The sequence below is a fragment of the Rhinolophus sinicus genome, chromosome 2 (genome assembly GCF_057876585.1).
Source record: "Rhinolophus sinicus isolate RSI-liver-muscle chromosome 2, RSI-T2T, whole genome shotgun sequence".
Classification (NCBI taxonomy): Eukaryota; Metazoa; Chordata; class Mammalia; order Chiroptera; family Rhinolophidae; genus Rhinolophus; species Rhinolophus sinicus.
The window spans coordinates 73,450,975-73,474,449 of record NC_142502.1 but is presented as its reverse complement, the minus strand read 5'-3'; the positions used below and the strand labels follow the sequence as shown (position 1 = coordinate 73,474,449).

At 43.8% G+C, this 23,475-nt stretch overlaps 2 protein-coding genes across 2 annotated transcripts; one reads left to right on the top strand and one right to left on the bottom strand.

Moving 5' to 3' along the window:
* Nucleotides 1-7,264: 7,264 nt before the first annotated feature.
* On the bottom strand, nucleotides 7,265-8,163 carry DPPA5 (developmental pluripotency associated 5). Its single transcript, XM_019749275.3, has 3 exons — nucleotides 8,052-8,163; nucleotides 7,778-7,957; nucleotides 7,265-7,323 (listed from the first exon to the last, which is right to left on the bottom strand). Exons 1-3 carry the CDS (start codon nucleotides 8,161-8,163, stop codon nucleotides 7,265-7,267), a joined length of 351 nt encoding a protein of 116 aa, XP_019604834.1.
* Nucleotides 8,164-18,282: 10,119 nt separating this feature from the next.
* Nucleotides 18,283-20,675, top strand: KHDC3L (KH domain containing 3 like, subcortical maternal complex member). Its single transcript, XM_088796325.1, has 4 exons — nucleotides 18,283-18,451; nucleotides 18,644-18,829; nucleotides 19,186-19,910; nucleotides 20,166-20,675. Exons 1-4 carry the CDS (start codon nucleotides 18,283-18,285, stop codon nucleotides 20,673-20,675), a joined length of 1,590 nt encoding a protein of 529 aa, XP_088652451.1.
* Nucleotides 20,676-23,475: the final 2,800 nt, after the last annotated feature.

Below are 23,475 nucleotides of genomic sequence, written 5' to 3'. Positions count from 1 at the left end.
GCTATGAGTTATTACAGGTAATGTTGTACTCACATATTTTTGCCCCAGGGCCTTTAAACTAAAACCCCTTAGAAATGCAAGTACCCTGTATCTCCTTTTACATCCTGCACACATAATTACATTTGTTTAACAAAAATTAGTAAGTTCCTCTCCACAAAGAGCCAGAATCTGCTTCCACAAACTTCTAAACCATGGACTTGTTTTGGCTTCCAGAATATGACAGAATAAGTCAAATGCATCTTATGTTAATGACAAGACTTCAAGATCTTAGACTAACATTTTGCCTTCTCCCACTCCACCCAAATCATTCTTCTTACAAAATTATCTAAAAATAATTAGGTTTCCTGCTGAAGAATATCATTCAAATATTGTTTGCTTTTATTAAATAAAACAATTAATTGCCCTCCCCTAAGAAATACTGAGGTTTTTGCCTGAAGGACATGACCATTCAATCCTTTTTACATTATACTCCAGAAATAAATGGTGACTTACTGGACAACTATATCTGAATTCAAAAGACTAGTTTTCCTTTGAAGTGAAAATTAAATAAACAATGACTACCTCAAAAAATTCCCCACAGCTTGTAGATCTATAACTATACACTTTTTTCTTTCACACCCAGCACAACTCAGCCATCCAAGTACCCAAGCAAAGAGCCATTTCAGAGACCAGAAATGGGCCCCGCAGAACAAAGTGGCCATATGTATACAGCCCTAGCTGTAGTTCCAGGAAAAAGGTTCAGTAACAAAGTATGAGAGCCATTCCAAATAATGCTGCAAAGAACATCCTGGTATACTCATAATTCTGTAAGAGAGTTCCCAGAAGTTATCTTGAATTGTAATGTTGAGATACAGAATGTCAGGAAAACTTCCCAAAATGGCATTATCTTTTAAAATAATGTTCGCCAACTTCAGAGGTGAAAAATTGTATTTGTGTCCATTTGAATTTCTAAGTAAGAGTGAAGCTGAATACTGTCTTTGATGAGCATGTGGGTTATTAGTGTTTTTTCATTGGTGAATTAACTATTGTTCTTTGAGGATTGTTCTATTAGGATTTACTTTACTTGCTGATTGATGAGACCTATTTAACTATTCACGTATTAGCCATCTGTTGGTCCTGATATTGTAGCTATCCCCCATGCCCCAGCCATTTATGACCTTTTTTAAAGAAAAAATATTTTCAATTTTTATGCTCTAATGAATCTATAGTCATCTTTCTCCAAGACAAGGTAGAGATCTACCTTTGCCTTTTAACTAAATGGTGAGCCAGTTATTAGAAACCTTCCTATACTTAACTCTTAACAGTTGGTACATATTTCTTTTCACTATAAATGAAAATTGATAATTCTCTAGTGTTCTGCAACTTAACTTTCCTCAAAATATCTTGGAATTCTTTTCACATCAATACATATAATTTTTGACAGATAATTTTCATTATATGTGTTATATAGTATTATATAATCCCGTTGAATGAAAGTAAAATGATTTAATAAATCAATCTAGGTTATCTTTTCTCCAGTGTTATAAAATACAACACTCAGTAGGGAAAAGCCTCACAGTTTGTATTCTAAAACAGAAACCTGGGGAAGAGTCAAGTAATCTAAAGTAAACATTCATTTTGGAAAGTCAAGTTATGGGACTGGGGAGGAGAACCATCCTGAGGCTGGTGGGGAAGTGCCACCCTGAGCAACTCACACCTTCTCACCACCCATGTGTCATCCTGCTCTGCTGGCGCACCCCACCCATAAAACCACCATCCTGAACACAGCGGATGGCCCTAGGCCCCAGCACTTGATTATCCTCTACCCTTCACCAGACAGATGGGTCGTGAACCCTTCCCTTCAAACTTTACTAAAGCCTCAAAAAGAAAGGAATTGCCCATCTGTTCCCCCTTTTAGTTGCCTCCCCTGCTGCAGACCCAAAGCCCCAGTTCATTCCTCTCTAGCTCCCTGTTTGTTTGCCCTACTTGTCCCCCGTTAAAGTCCATGCCTTGACAGAAGCTCAGGTTAGGAGTCCTTGAGGGCTGGACATTTTCTTTTTTAGCAATACAACTGAACATTATTTAATTTGCCAGTTTAATAAAGTTAAAGCTTATATAGCCCCAATACAACAATAGACATGCTTTGTCTTAAAGTTAGAAAGAAAAGCAAATTAGGTCCCACTTTAGACATCCGCAGTCAAGTTAGCATAACCTTGCGTTTCCATTACTGCTGCAGAGATAACATGGCTACAGGACCTGGCAGAGCCACCTCTCTCTGAACAAACCATAACTTCCAAAGTCTACATGCCTCCTCAGAAAACATTATTACCTGATTAGTTGCTACACAACTGAATGTTTCAGATTTTTCATGTAAGTAACATTCCAGACACTTCTTTACTGAAAATATTCCCTGAAATCCTGAAAATGTTCCCTGGCCACATCTTCATTTTTGTTTTCTCTCTAGAACAGGGTTTCTGGGGAGGTGGCAAAGCAGACACCTTAACAAATGTTTCTGGATTAAATGAACCGATGAGAACAGTGAGGAGGCAAGGCAGCGGGATTAGAAAAGAATCAGGATCTAAACTGAGAACCTAGCTGGAGGGGAGATAAGAACTAAACTACTCTGAGTGGTTCGGAGGAACTAGAAGCTTTTTTTTTTTTTTCTTTTGCCATGTCAAAACAATTTCATTTGCGGTCAGTTGTGAATGTTCATATCATTAAAATGACAACTTAATTTGGTTGTAAGTTTCTTTGATCACTGCTCTTGTTTTTAGAGGTGCTGATGTAACACAACTTAAAAATTAAAGGGATCATCGGCTTACAAAATTGGCTTATCAAATCCTCAGTTTTGATTTTCCATATTTTTAAAAATGTTCTATTATATTTGGCATACAATGGTATATTAGTTTCAAGTGTACACATAGTGATTTGACATTGATACACCTTACAATGTAATTACCACATTAAGTCTAGTAACCATCTCTCACCATGCAGTTATTCCAATATTGATTATATTCTCTGTGGTTTATACTACATATAGAAAACCCTAAAGACTTCACCATAAAACTATTAGAACTAATAAATGAATTCAATAAAGTTGCATGATACAAAATTAATATACAGAAATCTGTTGCATTTCTATGCGCTAATTACAAATGATCAGAATAATTAAGAATTCCATTTACAATTACGTCAAAAAGAATAAAATACCTTGGAATAAATTTAACCAAGGAGGTAAAAGACTTGTACTCTAAAAACTATAAGACACTGAAGAAATTAAAGAGGACACAAATAAATGGAAGGACATACTGTGCCCACAGACTGGAAAGATTAATGTTAAAATGTCCATACTACCCAAAGCAATCTATAGATTCAATGCAATCCCTATCAAAATACCAATGGCATTCTCAGAACTAGAATAATCCTAAAATCCATATGGAACCACAAATATAAACTTGACCCCCAATAGCCAAAGTAATCTTGAAAAAGAACAAAGTTGGAGGTGTCATATTCCCTGATTTCAAAGTGTTAGGTTGGTGCAAAAGTAATTGCAGTTTAAAAGCTTAAAAATTGCAAAAGACCACAATTACTTTTGCAGCAGCCTAATATATTACAAAGCTATAGTGATCAAAACAGTATGGTATTAGCATAAAAACAGACACAAAGATTAATGGAACTGAACAGACAGCCTAGAAATAAATCTTTGCTTATATGGTGAATTAATCTATGATAAGGAGGAAAGAATATACAGTGGAGAAATTGATGAGGCAGAAAAGGGTTAAGAAAAGTGAGCCTGAAGGGGGACTGCCCAGGCATGCATCCCCTCCCCAGGAACCGCCCAGGTTCATCCCCTAGAAATAAATCTAAGATGTCTAAACCTTCATAAGAAGAGGAGATAAGACCCAACTGGTTTTAACTGGTTTTTCACACATGCACAAACTGCCAAAATCTGCCCCTTAGTTGAACTCTAGCCTAATTACAGTGCAGTTAAAATGGAATGAACATTAAGGCTTGCCCTCCCGTGCACTGTTGGCTTTTCAGTATGCATTCTGGGTAAGAGCATGCGCAGAAAGAAACCAGTTATATAACCAACATATGTCAATCAAATGACCTCAGTCAATATATCATATCTCTTGCCATAAGATTTCCTACACTTTCCTATATAAGAAAAAGCTAACCTGAAATTAGGTGCAGTCCTCTGCCCCGGCAACGTCTAGGCTGGCTTCTTCCTTCTTGAATAAACTTACTTCCTTGCTCTCCTCATTTCAGGGTGAGTCTGTGAATTCTTTTCACCTTTTGCAAATGACCAGGGGTTAATTGCAAAGAAACAACAGAAATGACAGTCTCTTTAGTTAAGTGTTGTTAGGAAAACTGGACTAGAAACTAGACAGCTCACCACCTGCTTAGAACTCTAGGTGGCTTCTTAGCATAGGGCCCTGGGCCAACCTGCCTCCCTCCCTTTCTGGCCTTGCCCCAGCAGCCACAGGGCTCTACTATCAGACCACAGGTCTTCGTAGGGCTGTCCATCCCCTCCACCTGGCCAGGCTCACTACTGCCAGCCACCCAGCTCTCACCCAGAAGTGACTTCCTCAGGGAACCTTCCCTGACCTCCCAGGTCCAATCCCCACTGCAGTTTCCAAAGCACCCTCCAGCTCCTCAAAACACAGCACCTTCATAAACTAGTGGACTCTTAGATCCACATAACTCCCCAAACAGGCTGAAATCTCCTGGAGGGCCATGCCTGCCTGTCTGCAGAGGCTAGTAAACTTTCCACAGCCTATCCAGAAGCCAGAGCAGCGGAGGGCCCTCCTCCCCCGTCCCCATGAGGCCCTTGATCCCGGGAATCCTGGCAATGGGTCTGGGTCTGCTGAGGGTAGGGAGTGAGATCAGTTTGGTTGTTGCTGGAGGGTCCCCACCAGGAATGCTTACACAGGCTGGGAATCTCCCTCTTCCCCACTCCATCCAAAATATAAAACCATTTCATTTGACTCTATTTCAATGTATATTTAATGTAAATATATGAACCCTGGGGAGAGAATGTGAATGTTGGGCCTTGATTTTCTAATCTGTAAAATGGCAATAATATTGTGAGAATTGAGTTAATGCAAGAGATGGAGTTCCCGACTGACAATGAGCATTGGCTATTATTAAACACTTTGTGGCCAAAGGATTTCACTAGGTTGGATTTTGTTTTTATCAGCTGTTTTGTAAGCAGCCCAGGCTTTTCTGGACTATGTTATACCCTAGTTTTATCTCCTCTCCAACTCTCTTTAGCCTTAAAGTCTGACCTTCCTTAGGGCACTCATCTCCATTACAATGAAAGCTCCTTTTACTTCCCATAATCCTTTCACTTAGCCTTGGTGGGAAACTAGATAAGAGCTTCAAACTTAAAAAAAAAAAAAAAAGGGCAACCAAGACAACCCACTTCTTTTTAACTATCAGGCTATTCCAAAACTTTTCCTATGAATTTTCTCAAAGCTTTGTTTGTGTTGTTCTAGTTTGGGGTTGAACAATCTTCTGGCCAGGGCATGTATGAGGTTTACGGCACATTCTTAAATTTCCAAATTTCGCCACTTTGACACAGATGAACCTAAAGCCATTTTCTACACTTAGAAGCACTGCCCTTAGGATAGAATTTCTAGACTTAAAGGGCAAGGGCAGTTTTCAAATGCTTCAATCACACTGCAGAATTAGAGTTCACAACTCTCCAGTTTATAGTCACACATACAATCATTCACTGCCAACTGACTCTTTGAAGGGTGCACTAGCTGAGGGTAATTTGAGCATGCCACAACTGTTGGTCCATGAAGCCGACTCTAGCAATTAAGTACTGAAAACAGGAAGACTGTTCACCTATCAGGGAAAAAAAAAAGTTTGCCAGTTGTTTCTGGGTGAAGTTGTAGGGAAACAGGCAATCTTAAATATTGCTGCTGGGGAAATTATTTCAATCCCTTAGAAAGGCAAGTTGGTAATATCTAGCAAAATTATATGTTCTTCCTCTTTGGACCAGCATTCTCCTTCTGGGAATTTAGCCTACAGTTGTTTGATGGACATGTATCATTTGTCTCTTGCAGAAAACAGCTCATTGTTAGTTTTCTCTACCACTATTGGGTCAATCTCTCCAAGAAATAGTCAACACTTGTTACTACTATGTGTGATGCCTGTTCTAAATGCCCTACATATACAGAGGGTGCCAAAAAAATGTATACACATTTTAAGCAAGGAAAAAAAAACTATTAAAATTGTAATAATATATACCAATGACAAAAGATGAATGCATGTCATGTGTATACATTTTTTCGGCACCCCGGGTATTAACAGCTAAACCTCATAAATTTACATAGAGTCAGATGCTATTATCTTCAATTTGGAGACAGATGGTGTCAAACAATTGGCTGAGGTCATAGGGCCAGAAAGTTCCCTTAAGTGGGACTCATTCTGGTTTTGAAGTACCAAGGAGTCTCTACTAGGGAAAACTGTAGTCTCCATGCTATGACCCCTCAACCAACAGGAGTGAGCCTTACCTACAGTAATGCCTTCACCTACTCCCAATTCCACTTACCTTTTGGGGGCCTAGTGCAGCAATTCTGTAAGTGTGGAAGAATCCCAGCGACCCACGCAAGGGGTCTGTGAGGTTCTCCTTTTCCACATACTTACCTGTAAGGTTGAATTTTCTTCAAACTCCAACCTAAATATTCTGCAGCAGATTGCAGATGAGAACCCAGCTAGCAGTCTACAAGGATAAAAAGCTGCTATACTGGGAAGGTACTGATGCTTCTATATTTGTTTTGGAGAATATATGGTTTTCATTTTACACATATTATGTTAATCTACTATTGGGTTATTTTTAAGAGTCCAGGTCAGTTCCAGACAACATCACCTTCTCCCCTAGATTGACTGGTTTTTTGGTCAGAGCTGCATCTCAGAACTTGGCTCCCAGACCCATGTTTTGTTTTTTTTTCACCTTAGCCTACCATGTTCCTGGATCTCTATACCTAGCTTCGAGGGTTTCAATAAGGGTTAAGTACAAGGTCCATCTTGGCTGTGATGTTATCTCCAATACTTCAACCATATGTCAAGGAACTATTTATTTAAAATTTTATTCTTTAATTAGCAACCTTGGGGGAAAGTCACATCAGGACTCAGAGGCAAAGGCAGAAACCCAAAACCAGTTGTTTTCCCTTGTCAAGTTGGAGCAGAGATTAAACCAGGCCAGACCCACTCCAGCTCTGGCCACAGCCTACTTTCCACATCCTGGTCCCAGGTAGTTGGTTGCAAACTGGCTTCACTTCATCGAAGGGCCTAGCTCAAGAGCATTCATGGCTTCCTCAAGTTTGAGCATCCCTGCACCAGAAAGCAACAATAGGTGTTTGTGAGGAAAGAGGGTAAGAGCCTGGACAATTCTCAACCTCTTTCAAAATTCCTTGTTGGGACTTCTTGGCCAAGCGTTCTGATCCTAGGATTCTCGAGAACCTCAGAACATGGGGCCACGAGGCCCATTCCAACATCCTCCCAAGAAGCTGGGGGTGGAGGTTAGGAACTGGGTTGCGATCTCAGATAGCCCTACCCTGTGAGGCCATCCCCGGGCCACCTCTCATCAGGGTCCCTAAGACCGACCCACAGTACTACCGGAGGAGTCTCAGGGACAGGCCAGACACCAAGGGCCTCCAGGCGATGCCAGAGGTGCGGGTGGTGGTTGCCAAAGGGGAGAGAAATGGAGGGGTGAGAAGACGAACTGAAGGAGAGGGAGCGAAGCTGTCCACACGCCACCCAGAGCACCTCCTAACCGGGCTCTCACCACGCTCCTGCCTCAGGCGGTGCCTCTCGGCCATGGACTGGAGCATCCACTTGGTCCGGAGCTTGTACAAGTAATTGCCGTAAACCACGACCTCGGTGAGGTCCGAGGATTCCAGAACCTTCAGCTCGAGCATGGCTTTGCTCACTTGCTCGATGTATGGGATTCGAGATCCGCCTGGACCTGTTTGGGGATGAAGATGAGCGCCCCAACCCCCGGAGGCCCGAGGCCGAAACACCCACGTCAAGGCACCGGGGTCAGGACTGGACTCACTCACCAAACATGGCTTCCAGCAGCCGCGTCTGGACCTGAAACACCTCGGGATCTTTCAAGTCTTCGGGAACTTTCACCCATGGTGGGATATCTCTCCGTTTTGGCAGCGTCCCCATCTTGAGGGCCTCGAAAGCAAAATCACGCTCCGACTCCGGATGGGCCTAACACAGTCGCCCAGCTCCACCACGCGCGTGAAAATTGAATACCTGGGCGGGCCCAGTCCACAACCAGGCCCCGCCCCGGAAGGCCCCGCCCCCTACCTGGCTGCCCAATCCCGCGCTCACAACGCGCCGCTCACCTACCCGCCTGCGCTTTAGGCAGGGGGGTGGCTTCGATCGCGTTACCTTCTCCCGAGCACTGGTGGGCCCAGCTGTCTCGGAGCTTACGAGGGTTTCCACCTGCATTGGCTCGTTTCTTCTGCACCAGAAAAACTGGGTTTTGGGAATGCGTGGTGCGAAGGTGCTGGTAACTTTTCTCGTAGGAATGAATGGTTGGACCTAAACTTGGAAAAGTGGGACACCAGGTTTGAGGGTGCGAATCACCCGGGAGCTGCCAAATCGAGTTCCAAAGGACGGTCTGTTACCCCTTGGCCTAAGGGGACCAGACCGCAGGGCTTCATATCGCAGGCAACCCCCGCAACTTCTGGGGACTCAGGAGTAATTCCTCCCATTTAACAAAGAGGAAAACGAGATTCGAAAATTCATTATCTTCAAGGGACACGGTTCGAGTTCCTTGAAGCCCCTGAGTCGGGAACTTCACAATCTACCCGGATTTTGAAGCTCATCTGTGCCCTGCCTAGCCACTCCAGCCCAAGCTGTGTGGTCCAGCTTCTGGCTCTAAATAAACTTGTTTTATTCATTTAAAAAACATATTGCTTTAAGTGATGCACTAGAGTGACCCGATGAGGGCATGATTTCAATGTTTTAGGGCTTCCTAGATGGAGATAAAGCTGGCTTTTCCCTAGACCAACGTTCTGGTAGCAATCTAATAGACCCTCAGATGGCTGTTATGACCACTTCTTAGGGCAGATTTCATCACATTCAGTCAAAAACGGGGGATTCTTTTGCAACCACTAGTGTAACCAATTTTCGTGATAAATGGCTAAAACTCTCAAATGAAAGTTTACTAAGAAGCTGGATATTCAAAATGTCTGGAAGTCCTAGTCCGCAAATTATGAATTACAAAGGAGACAATGTTTCTTTACTAAGGAGACTTGAAGGGCAGGTGCGACCTTAACCAAAGACTAAAATTAGCATCACCAATAATAGTACAAATACACTCCTGATTTGTCAATGTCATGAAAACAAAACAACAAAGCAGAAGACTATTTTATTCATAAGGAGACAACTACTGTGTTTCCCCGAAAATAAGACCTAGCCGGATAATCAGCTCTAATGCATGTTTTGGAGCAAAAATTAATATAAGACTGGGTATTATATTATATTATATATTAGACTGGGTCTTATATTAAAATAAGACTAGGTCTTATATCAATATTTTCTCCAAAAGACACATTAGAGCTGATGGACCGGCTAGGTCTTATTTTCCGGGAAACACAGTAAATGTTATATGTGACTCAAATCCTGAATCAAAGACAGAGAAAGGACGTTTCAAGACAGTGGAGGAAACTTTAATATGTACTATATTATAAAGTAGTATTTGATTCCACGTTCTATAATACAAAACTTCTAGAATGTGATGTTTTGATAATATAAGAGAAGGTTCTTGTTCTCATGAGAAACACGCTGAAATATGTAAAATATTAATATCTACAATTCATTTACAAATAGATTGGCCCCCTAAAAAATGAAACCCCATCATTTTCTATGTATATACCAGATAGAACCAGTGGGACAAATGTCAAGTTGGTTCTTGGTGAAGGATAAACAGAACTCTTTCTACTTTTCTGTAGTTTTCAATTTTAATGAAATGGGGCAGATGAAGTACTAGTGTGTCAGGTAGCTAATAAAAAGTAACTTTGGGAGGGGAAAAAGTGTAACCCATCTCCCCAGTGAGGACTTCCCATATCATGCTTTCTAAATCACACACACACACACACACACACACACACACACACACACACACACCATTTTTTTGCCTGGAAGTTCAATATAGTGTTTAAAGAAGCAGATAGAGGGGTGCAGGAATTGTGTCCAATGTAAGGGTATTAAGAGGAAAGCCTGCAAAACTACACAGTCTTGCTTTAAACTTGTAAAACTGTGCAGATTTATGGGATAAACAACCAGGACTCACATTGATGACTCAAAAAAATATGACCATCAAAATTTTTTCAATAGTAATGATTAATGTCCCTTCTAAGAGCTAATAATGTACAATAACATCAGTACAGCTGTGTCACATTAGCAGTTTATAAGAGCTCACCCATTTCCCCACTTGTGATTTTCAATTGTTTGCCTTGCCATTGGGATAAGTAACTAAGGCTACCTCATTGCTTTTTCATTTACACATTTTGAACCTAGAATCTCAGATTCATAAATTGCTGGTTTAGGGAACTGGTTGGAGACTGGTGTGATTCACTTATCAAGGGGAGTTAGATCCCCCTCCCTGGCTCCTCCTCAAAAAGGTGCTACCACCAACTCCTTCCTGCTTGGGGGATACCTACCGTCATTTTGTCTCATCAGAAGAAACTATTTACGTGTCTCCTGACAAACCCTTAACTTCCCTGCCTGATCCTAAGCAACTGCTGTGCATATGTATGAGATGAAGCCACTAAAAATTCACTCTTAATCCTAAATATTCCCTGCCTGCAGCTTTTCATTTGAAGCAGGTAGGAACCCCATCCAGAGGCTCTGGAGCAATCACAACCTCTGTAGCCTCCCTTTCTCCCACTCTGAATGCTTGGACTGCTGAGCCTGGGAAAGTGAAGGTGGACAGTTGGCTGGAAGCTCACGGATGTCCTCCACCACCCACCTCAGAGGCAAAGCAGCTAAGGGCTGGGTGCACTGAACCATTGGTGTCAGAGGCACCCAGGGCTCACCCTCTGGCTTTCTGGAAACTCACTGGAAGTCCTAGTCAGCTATACCTAACCGGGGATCCGGCTTCCTTCCAGCCATCCACTCCTAGGCATGGCCAGGTGGGCCGGAGGAGACCCCGGAGCAGATGGCTGGTCCCAGTGTCATGCCTTCCACCCCGAGGACACACGGCTGCCTTTTATCTGGACCACTATCCAGAAAGGGCCTCAGGGCCTCTCTCTCTTGTTCAAGATGCCCCTCACACTGAACCGGAACAGAAAGAAGGCTACAGAATGTTGGAGACGCTGCAGCAGGAAAGGCAGTCTCTACAACATTCATTCCAAACCTTTCCTTTCTCAGGAAAAAGCTGCTGCCCAAGGCCGGCATCTCTTTGGCCAGGGATCTTTTGCCAAGCCCTGAGAGTTTCGAGGAAATGGTTCCCCATGCCCAGAGCACTCATAGCAGCCAAATACCCTTGACCAGTCCATCTTCCTCTTCCTTCCACCTGGTGCAAGGTTCTAGCCTATTATCTTGGATCTTTCCAACAGTTGCGCTGGGGAATGACGTACAACCCACGTGAGCTTCGCGCTTGGGGCTAGGAACACAGCCACAGAGCCCAGAGACCACCTTGCCAATCCGCTCAGGCTCTTTGGCTTCAGCAATGAGTCTTCTCCCATCCGGGTGCTCACCTAGAGAGTTCATGGCTCATTAAAGTGCCGCAGTTCATTGCCCAGAAGGAGAATCCAGTGCTAGGAATGCACAGGCCCCCATCACCAGAGCAGGGACCCCACACCGCTCAGGTGGGGAAGGAGGAACCGACTAATGGAGGGTGCGTCCCGACATGATTCCCGGCTCTAGCTCCTCAGCTCCTGAAGACAGTGTCCCGTCAACGCCCGAACCTAGATTCCCTGGCTGGCAGGAGCAGAGGAGTTGGGTAGCAGAAAGAAGCCCATGCCACCAGCCCTCACTTCCGAAGCGGTTGTCAAGGTGCCTGCGGGCCATGACCCGCAACAGCCACTCCACTCGCTTCCTGTGCATTGGTGCCGATAATGGTGATTTCCAGGTCGTCCAGCAGGTCTGCCACTTTCAAGTCCAGAAGCACCTTATGCCCCCTCCAGAAGAGCCCAAGGAGATCAGTGCCCAGGCCTGAGGAGAGCGGGGCCGTGAGCTAGCTGGAGCCCGCAGCCCCGCACATCCCCCAAAAGGCCGCGGGAGCAAGCAGGATTACTAGCCAGGGTCTGTGGAATGGAGCCCACTGAGCCTGGCTGTAAGCATTGCTTGAGACTCAAGGAAGGACCGTGATGAGGAAAGCGGATGCGAGGTCCACCGCAGGGGAGAGGCCCCTGCCCGATTCTCTCTCAAAGATGCACCCCAGCGGTGACACTTCATCGTGCGTCACCCGCGGACTCTGTAAGTGCGTGGGCTGCAGCCACCACTCACACTTGTGGAGTTTCCTCGGCCGTGGGAGCACGGGAGGATGATGTACCTCCATTCCAAGTCTGCTTCTATTTCAACTTGGTCTGCCTTGGCTTCCGCCATGACCTGGCTGTGGTCAGAGAAAGGACGAGCTCTTTTGGTGAGACTCCTGGGAAACATGGGACCGGTGATGGAGCTAGGCGCTGTGGTTCAGAGCGAAACCCGCCCCTTCCAGGAGGCCTAGCCTATCCAGACAGCCCAACGTCAAGGCTTGTTAAGGACCCTGAGCAATGACAATCACTGACTGACCGACTCTCTGCTGCAGGCCTACCCCTGCTTGCCTAACACCTCCGGGATTATCCGGGACATCCTGTTTCTTCCTCACTGTAACCCATGGGCGAGGGGGGGCTCAATGCCTCCGCATCTTGAAGCTTGAGGGGAGAAGGAGGACTGCCTGGCTAGAACAGGAGAGTAAGAATTTTCCAACAGGATAGATTGTACTCTTCCGATTTACATCTTATTTATGAAAGATTTTTAATTGCTTCTATACGGCTCTGTAATATTAAATCCAAGTTTACTATGAGATTTTGTTGGCTTCTATTTATACACTGCCTTGAATAAATGAGAAGACCGTTTGGCTGATGAACCATATTTGGGAGTATCTCCTTACTATAAGATGGATGCCCACAAAAAGAATTATGGATGAAAGGACAGGATAATTTTTAATACTCTAGCTCTTTATTAACCTAGTGTTTTTCAAAAATGTCCCTTGAACATTTGGATTGGATGCTTGAATTGGCAACAATTTTTGTCCTAGATTTCAGTTGTTACTTTATTGTAAAACATTATTTTCAAAAAGAATTTGGTTTTAATTTTTACTTCAACCAACTAGAATCTGTTGTTCCCTGGACTTTCACATAATGCACCCTGAAGTATTAGACATAAGTGCTCCTCAAGCTTGAATGTGTAAAAGAGTCACTTAGGGATCTTGTTGAATGCAGGTTCAGTAGGTCTGCAGCAGGCCTAAGATTCTTCATGTTTAACAGTTTCCCAAGTAATGCTGATGCTGCTAATTAATGGATCAAATTTTGGGTAGCAAGGTTACGATACCTTAACTATCTACCTAAGAGCACATCTAGAAGATAAAACTCAGTAGACAGAAAAGTGTGAGGTAATTAGCAAATTTTCTAATGAGTGCTCGCTTAAGCTCTATATAACAACTTGTGTTGTTTTAACATCCTGGGCCCCATACCTTTTCAATAAGAGGGAATTCTTTAAACAGCCTGTCTTATCTCTAACCCTACCAGGTCCCTCCTCCCAGTCCCCAAATAAAAGGGGGACTACTCATTACCATTGATCAATTGCCATGGAGCAATGTGAGCCCCAGAACTGGCAGATATTCTGATTTTGTTAATGAAATACCCATTTTTATAATGTTGGTACCTGATTCAAAAGGTAGATTGAAAAATGTGTGGGTAAAACAGAACGTACTTGTGGACATCACCAGGCCTGTGGAAACCAATTAGCAACCTTCAAAGAATGTTGTGCCTTCCAGGTCCACCTATGTCCTCAGCCTCCAGGAAACAGTCTCCTTCCAAAGGAGCTAGCTGTGAAGCTTCAAATCTAATCCCTCACCTCTTTCTCTACATCTTAGATACTTCCCTACCTTCAGAGGTACATCACCCCCTTTGCTCCCATCTTGTCCTCTACCATTTCTCTCCAAATTGATACACAGGCTTAATGCAATTCCTATCAAAATGCCAGTGAGATTTTTTTTATAGATAGAGTCTAGATTATTTTAAAATGTATATGAAAAGGCTAAAGATTAGAATAGCTACAATAATTTTTTGGGATAAAAATCAGTCTGCCTAAATTTAATTGTTATGACATAGCTATAATAATCAAGACTGTGTGGTATTGGTAGATTAAATGTAAAATGTATAGCTATAAATACTTTAGGAAAAACACAGGAGTAAATCTTTGGGAACCAAGGCTAAGCTAAGAGTCCTTAGCCTTGTCATCAAAAGCTCAATCCATAAAAGCAAAAATTGATTAATTGGACCTCATCTAGAGTAAAAACTTTTTTTTGTGAAACACCCTATTAAGAAGATGAAAAGGCAAACTATAAACTGGGAGAAAATATTTGCAAACCACATATCAAACAAAGGACTAATATTGAAGAATATATAAAGAACTCAAAAGTCAAGAGTAAAAAATTAAATAATACAATTAGAAAATAAGCAAAAGACACGAAGAGACATTTCACTGAAGAGGATATACAGATAGCTAACAAGAACATGAAATCATCATTTGCCATTAGGGAAGTGTAAATTAAAACCACAATGAGAAATCATTATACAAGTATCAGAAAGACTAAAATAAAAAATAGGGACTACCCCAAAGCTGGTGAGCTTTCAGAGAAACTAGATCTCTTATACATTGATGGAGTGAAGGTAAAATGGTTAGGGTTTCCAAATTCCCGATATTTTGGAACCTTCAGGAATTGAGAATGGGAAATTGTATTTCCTGAGAATTCTCGAAATAATCTTTTTTATTTAATTTTCATTGATCATCTGTAATAATAGCTGTAACAGTAAATGTTAATAAACAGAAAAGCCGTAGAGAAGGTGGGGCAATCGGGGTTCGTGGCCCCAGCGCAGTCTTTCAGAGGTTTCAAGACACTCCTATATGTAAAAGATCAACGCAAAACTTGAGTAAATAAAATTTCTTAAATGGAGGTCGACTGGAATTTCATGACTAATGTATCTCTTGCCCTGAGCGCTAAACAGGGGTCACTAAGTGTCATTTTGGCTAGGTTTCTGTTATATTTCAGGTTTTCTCAAAATATAAACAATGTAATTAATACAAACTTTATTTAACCAAACCTTATAGTATACAGTGAGTTTTCACATACATCACACAATGTATTAACATTCCCAATCTCATTTAAATATTTTATTTATTAAATTAAACATTAATAGAAAACAAATGCAAATATTCTTCATTTGAAATTTAAAAAATACTTCAAGCAGTTTTTATTTGTCATTTTTAAAATGAAACTTTAAGGAACAGAGCATTAATTGGCTGATCAGACAATCATGATCTTCGCTTTGTAACAAATATACTTGATGTGGGAAAATTTCTTTCATTTTCTGTAGACATTGGTTGAATTATGAGTGCATCTTCAAGTTGGGAGAGAATGCATTGCTTCATATAAGCTCATTTCCTTCCTTAGAGAAGCAAATATTTTGTCTGCATGCATAGGGCTAGGCTTTGATGTCAAAATTGATATTGCTTTAGTCAATTCACACTTCAGATCTGATTCTAATTTAATGTCAGAATTCTCTGTAAGGACATCCTTTATTTCTTCTCTTGGAACTTCTGCTGTAAATGTTCCTTTAAAAAGTCTTTCCATTAATGACTTTGCCAATCGTGCAATTTCATTCTTACTTGACAAGGCAAAAAATTCCTCTTCCATCTCACATAGACAACTAACATTGTTCAAGTACTTTGTGAGAGATACAAGATCTCTAATTCTACATTTAACCAATTCAAATTTTATTTCCTTTAAAAGTATTTGGCTCATTGATGAATTCTGTTTTTCTAAATTACTGAACAGGAACTTAAAAATTCCTTCACTTGTGAGAATATTAGCTTCTCTATTACTTAAGGCTTCAACTGCTAATGTTACAGGTTGTAAGCAATTCAACATACCTCTCAATATTTCATAATACTCTTCTTTCCATAAGTGATCGAGTGTGGTTGGTAATATCAGCCATCACTTTGTGTAAAAGATTCATCGTGGAGAACAGAAAACAGTTTGTATTTACACAGAGAAATATTTATTTTCACAACCCAGGATTTGACTATAATGTCATATTAAGGTAAACTACCTTAGATTTCCTTAGTTAGTTCACCTGAAGATGACTTTGTAGTCAAATCCTGGGTTGTGAAAATAAATATTTCTCTGTGTAAATACAGTTTTCTGTTCTCCATGATCAAATGTGCTCGATTTACAAGAGCTAAAATTAGCTGGTGCCATGCGGGGAGTCACGTCGGGTCTTTGGTCCCACTCCCCACATAAGAACACAGGACACAGTGAGGCCAGAAAAGAACACCCACGGAGCTCATAGATAGGGGAGTCACCACTACACTCTGGCTTGTGGCTGAGTTGGAGACACAGGAAGCAGGAGCCACAGAATCCGCAATCCACACTCCGCACTTGCCAGCCACCCTCTGCTTGCTAGCCCCCATTTTTGCTGCTAGCATAGCCACAGCAGGTATATTAGTGGCCAATGGCTCACTGCTTACAGCTGACGACCAACTAGCCACAGCTGATGGCCATCCAATCACAGTTTACTACCTAAGACAGCACCTTTCTACATGAGGCCAAGAGTCTGGAAACTGCTCTCTGGGGCTCTGTCCCCACAGTGGTCATGTGATATCTGATTCTGGTGTCACGTGTGCATCTGGTGGCATGTAACATTGTAACACAATGTAACTTTAGATAGTGATAAATGGGAAACGTGTCTAAGAGATACATTGTGAGTAGTACGTTTTTTTTCCCATTGTGGGTATTACTGGGTTCAAGGAGCCGATTTTCCCGATTTCCCGACCAACTTTTCTCAGGATTCGGGGATGGGAAGGTGAAAAAAATTCCCAAGAACAGGCAGGAAGGAATTCCCACCCGGAAACCCTAAAAATGGTATATTAAATCTGGAGATAATCTGACAGCTGTATGATTAAACATAGAGTTACTATGTGATCCAGCAATTCCTCTCCTACATATACACCGAAGAAAACAAAAACATTTATGTCCACACGGAAAACCTGCACATGAATGTTCATAGCAGCTTTACCTGTAATAGCCAAAAGCTGGAAACACGTAAGTCCTTCAACAAGTGAAAGGTTAAACAAACTGTGATACATGAATCCCATGGAATACTACTCAGCAATAAAAAGAAACAAACTCGCTAGAAGCAACAACTGGATGAATCGCCAGAGAATTATGCTGAGTGAAAAAGAATAGTGCTAAAAGTCATATACTGTATAATTCCTTTTATATACCATCCTTGAAATAACAAAATTATAAAAATGAAGAACAGGTCAGTGGTTGCCAGAAATTAAAGAGATGGTGGGGATTCCCCTCCGGCATCCAGACCGTACGCACCACCTGCTGTTGGGTGCGCTCAGCTGTCTCTGACAGGTTAAGAAACCGTGCTTCCCGGAAAATAAGACCCGGTCTTATATTAATTGTTACTCCAAAAGATGCGTTAGACCTGAATGTCCGGCTAGGTCTTATTTTCGGGGAAACATGGAAGAAACTGGAAATGTGGTGGCCTCTGGGGAAGGAACTCAGTAGTCAGGGTTTAGGAGGAAGTGGGAGACTTAATTTAGCCTTTGAATACCTTTTTTACTCCTTGAGTTTTTGCTTTTTTAATGTATTTAATTAGATTTTTTGTTAAAAAGTTATTCCAGCCCCTCAGGAATGATAAACTTATCCCATTAGAACTGTCTGACAAGCACCCGAGTCTCCACAGATGTCAGTTTGCTTCTCTGAGGATATTGTCCTGTAGTTGGATCTTCCCTCCCTCTCTGGAGGTCAGCCTCTCCCTCCCAGCGCGCTGGGAAAAGAGCTGGGCTAGAACCCAACCCACCTCCGGGGAAGGCCCCAGTGCACCTGCCAGATCTCAGGAAATTGCCGGCTGCTGCGGAGTGTGGGAGGAGAGGCCTGGTATCCAATGAAAAGGGCGTCGGTGGGAGGGGCTTGCCCAAAGCCCTTGAAGTAAGGCCCAGGCCCAACTACAACCTTGAGGCTGGCAGCCCTCTGGCAGCTCCTTGCGAGGCATGGCCACCCCAAAACCGTTTCCGACGCTCGTGCAGCTGGAGCAGCGGGAAGGGACACTATTCCAGGTGCTCGGTAACCTTACCAAGCGGCCCTACTGGTTCCACAACGAGTACCTGAAGACTCCGAAGACAGTTCACCTCGAGGCGTGGCTGGTGGAAGCAATCTTCGGTGAGTGGCCCGAGAGGGGAAGCCAATGCGGCCTCCTTCCCCACTCCTACCCCTCCCCGCCCCGGTTGACTGCACCCCAGGAGAAGCCTCTCCTGTGGCCCTGGCCGCAATCCAGTGCCCCTGTGGCTTGCACATCCCGTTGCCGCCCCTTCCCAAGTCCCATCCCTCATGGCCTCTTCGCCTCCTGCGCAGGCCCTGGCGGAGAGCACATCCCGCACGTGGAGTGTGTGTCGCAGACACTGCTTCACGTTAATCAGTGGGACCCCGAAGGCGACGCTGAGATCTTGGTATTTGGTCGGCCTTCTTACCAGAGGGATGTGTCCAAGATGATCATGAACTTGGCTTACTATCACCGCCAACTCCGGGCGCAAAGTACGGGCCCTGGGATGAGGGGCACCCTGAGCAGACCTTGGGTTCCTTGGGAGGGATCATGCCGCTTCCCGGTCTTACCTGGGCAGCGGTCTCAATCTCTTCGTCGCCCGGGTGGGGTGTGGGTGGCCTCTTTGCAAGGGAGCTAGAAGGCCAAGTTGACCCCGTGCTCTCAGATTCGGGGCGCCCGACCCCGCAGCCCGTGCGGATGACTCCTTTTGTGGAGAAAGCATGAAAGAAGACACAGGTGTGATCTCTTCACACTGCTCTTTCAGGCTCACAGAAGGACGCTGCCCTGGAGACCGGGACTCAGTGGTCTCCGGACACTGTCGGGGAGGCCGAGACCAAGCTGCCCCTGGTCGCAGTCCAGGAGGCGGCCACCCAGCGCTCCCCCGACGCCGCCCGCGAGGCAGCCACCCAGCGGTCCCCCGACGCAGTCCGGGAGGCGGCCACCCAGCGGTCCCCCGATGCTGCCCGCGACGCGGCCACCCAGCGGTCCCCCGATGCTGCCCGCGACGCGGCCACCCAGCGGTCCCCCGACGCTGCCCGCGAGGCGGCCACCCAGCGGTCCCCCGACGCTGTCCGCGAGGCGGCCACCCAGCGGTCCCCCGACGCTGTCCGCGAGGCGGCCACCCAGCGGTCCCCCGACGCTGTCCGCGAGGCGGCCACCCAGCGGTCCCCCGACATTGTCCGGGAGGCGGCCACCCAGCGGTCCCCCGACGCTGCCCGGGAGGCCGCCACCCAGCGGTCCCCCGACGCTGCCCGGGAGGCGGCCACCCAGCGATCCCCCGACGCTGTCCGCGAGGCGGCCACCCAGCGGTCCCCCGACGCTGTCCGCGAGGCGGCCACCCAGCGGTCCCCCGACGCTGTCCGGGAGGCGGCCACCCAGCGGTCCCCCGACGCTGTCCGGGAGGCGGCCACCCAGCGGTCCCCCGACGCTGTCCGGGAGGCGGCCACCCAGCGGTCCCCCGACGCTGTCCGGGAGGCGGCCACCCAGCGGTCCCCCGACGCTGCCCGGGAGGCGGCCACCCAGCGGTCCCCCCATGCTATCCAGGAGGCGGCCACCCAGAGCTCCTGCGACACTACCCTGGTACCGGTTCCCAGGTTATGAAGGCTTCTCAGGGCCCAGGAGAGAGACCCAGGCAAGTTTCATGTGGAAACTTATCTCTGGAGCCCTATTTTTCTAGTTCCTGCTTTTGCGCAGAAGCTGGGAAGGTGTGGGTTGTTATTGGTTCTTCCACCTCACCCCAATGTTAAATACGTGTAAACAGGAATCTAAGTTCTAAGAATCGAATTTCCATAATAAAGACTTGAACTTCCCTAAGGTCTGTTAATTGGCTGGTAGAAGGAGAGCGAGAGGCATATTTTTCCAGAAGCCAGTATCTGCTCTAGGCTGCTTTCTATCTATGTCGAGGCAAGTGAGACCTCAGATTTCTCCCCAGGCACCGCAAGTGCTTCCCTGTGCTCCTTATTCGCACACCTGGCTTTTCCGCGAGAGGCCTCTCAAGGCTATCAAGTCCGTCCTCACTTGGGAAACCTCTCCAAACCTGAGGTGTTTCTATTCAAAGTGACCTGGGATGCGAAAACTTGGTTCCAACAAGGCATGCGGCTGGGTCTATGGTGTCGCTGTAAGCAGCGACTTCCCAGCTCTGGCAACCGTGGGCAAAGGGAGTTAAGTGGGAGAGCCAGGGCTGCTCTGCTGTCGTCCTCAAGTCTAGCCTGTGTCACCCGACCCTCAGTGAGGTTTGACGTGAGTAAGAAGCAAGCAGTGCTGGCGACGACTCTTCCCTTAGTAACCACAGCAGCAAGCTGTGATGGAGCCCTCTTTGTTACTTTTAAATTGAAATACATTTGACATAAAACATTGTGCAAATTTAAGGTGTTAAACACTTTAATTTGATACATTTACAAATGATTGCCAATGGTAGCCATAAGTAGCACCTCTATCACATTTAGTGTCCTGCTCCACGCGGCTAGGACAGGGATGCCCTTGCTAGAAGAAAGCAACAGTTGACAGCTGGGTTCTAGGATGAAAAAGCAGTAGCAGGCATCAATCTCAGAGTTATGAAAACTTTCATTTAAAAATTCAAGGAAACCTGACTTTATAAAGACCAGGGGAGTGGTATGGTATGCCTGTCATGGACCCTTTGGTTAACCACTAACAGGATCACTCCAATTTTAAATAAGCATTTATTTTATAAGGGAAATAAAGAGGCAAAGCTGAATTTACAATAGCTTATTAACTATTTTTAGAAGAGGCAAGAAAAGCCTAAGTGGAGTGAACGTTAAACATTTAACATTCAAAATCAATGCATACTCAAAAGTTTCAATTGAAGCTTTTTTGGTTTTTGAGGCTAGTAAGACTTGATTTTCCCCCCCTCTTAGTATCCATATGACCAGAATGTCAGATTCTCTCCTTTACAAGAACGATTACTGAGCAGCAGATAGCAAACCAATGGAACATTTAGGAGTCTCTGTGATTCTTCCAAAACTTTTGACAAAAACACCCTACACACACACACACACACACACACACACACACACACACACACACACACGATTTTGTGAAAGTAAATGGTAAGATACAGTAAACATCCTTGGTTGGAGATTGGAGGGAGCCAAGAAAAGGGAGGTTGAACTTCAAAATAATTTAGGTGTGATGACACATAAAATTCTTTCTGCATGTATTATTTTTAAGAAACATATTAGATTCTCCTGAAAGCAGGGCATGAACCAGGGCCACCAAAGTTTTCACCCAGATCAAAGTCCCCAGACCTCCCTATCTGGTCTCTCAAATGTACTCTTACAGGAAATCACTTTTAACAGCTTAACTTGTACTTTTACATAATTGCACATACTTTTTTTCTTCCAGCAGCTTGATCTTCCTAAGTATGGGTATACTTTAACCCTTCCCTTACTACTGATTAGCTTGTTTCCCAGATTTCTCAATTACAAACTGCTGCACAGAATTCCTACTTACAACTTTGTGTCCGTGTTGGAATATTTCTATGAGAGAACTTCCTAGAAGTCGAATTACTGGGTTAAAGAATGAGCACCTTTAAAATTGTTATATTGCCAAACTGCCCTACAAAAATGGCCATACCAATTTATTTTCCCACTATATGGTATGAAAGCTATACTCACCCAAACTCAGTTACCAATCTATTTTATGTCCATGTGTCACTTTTTAATTTTTTAATATTTATCCCACTGTTTTAACCATGTAACTTTATACAGCGTTTTCACCTCTGAAAGGGAAGCCTACTCTCACAGTTCAATTGGCGGTCTTGGTAATTTGTTTTCCAGATGCAGCAACTTGTTAAAATACATAAATCATTACGGGAAAAGGTATATATAGATATCGCTTCCAAAAATACTGATTTTATTAAGATACACTAGAGTGCTTATTTTAGTCTTTAAATGACATATACATTATATATGCATGGAAGCATGTCTTTTGCCAATTAAACGAAGGTGGTGAATTAGATGGGGAGACTGGTAACTGAGGCCCAAGGCAGTCAATGGAGAGTTGTCAAGGAACAACGGCAGAAACTACAGGAGTCTACAAACAGTGACTCTGTTTTGTACATTTTTTGGAGGTAAAATGATTGATAGCTAGTGAAGTCAGTCTGGACAGTTTTTTTAAGAGGCTGATTAGAGGCATCAAAGATAAAAGTTCATTGTTGATACAATCTGTAGAAAATTTCTGAGTTAGCACACATGACAGCCTGTCTCCAGGTCTTCTTGCAGCACCAATTTAGTTAAGCCAGGTTGCTACTACCGTGTTTCCCTGAAAATAAGACCTAGCCGGACCATCAGCTCTAATGAGTCTTTTGGAGCAAAAATTAATACAAAACCCAGTCTTATTTTAATATAAGATCCAGTCTTATGTACTATAAGACTGGGTATAATATAATAACAGGTCTCATATTAATTTTTGCTTCAAAAGACACATTAGAGCTGATGGTCTGGCTAGGTCTTATTCTTGGGGAAACACGGTATTTCCCCTCATCAGAATTTCTCAACTCCACACTTTTGATCAAAACAAGGCCTTTTTAAATATCACTAAGAGTGGGACAAAAAACAAAAACAAACCATTTGCCTCCTGATGTGATGCACTGAGGACACAATATGATTTATCTAGTATTTTTGCAAAAAATGTATAACCTAGATCTAACCATGAAGAAACATCAAAAATAAAACCAGGATTATAAGTGAAGGAAAGAAAACTACAGTTGGTCTGAAAACAGCGACTTCTCCTTGCACACTGAGAACAGGGTCAACTGGTTGGCAAATACTGTGTTCCCCTGAAAATAAGAACCAGATAATAAGCCCCAGCATGATTTTTCAGGTGACATAAGCCCTAATGCGTCTTTTGGAGCAAGAATTAATATAAGACCCGGTCTTATTTTCGGGGAAACACGGTAGTTTAGGGCAAGCAGTCTGTCTTTGGGCTCACTAAAGTTATCAAAGAATACAATTTTAGTTGTTTATGTATTCTGTGGAAAATCTTGAGAGTTTAGTCGTGGAGCAATGTGACAGGCTATCTCTGTTATGTCTGCCTGTATACTTCTGTTAAGTACCGCAATTTAGTTAAATTACACTAGTGCATGTGCACTAGTATTTATCTTCATGGAGTTTTTCACTAGACAGCT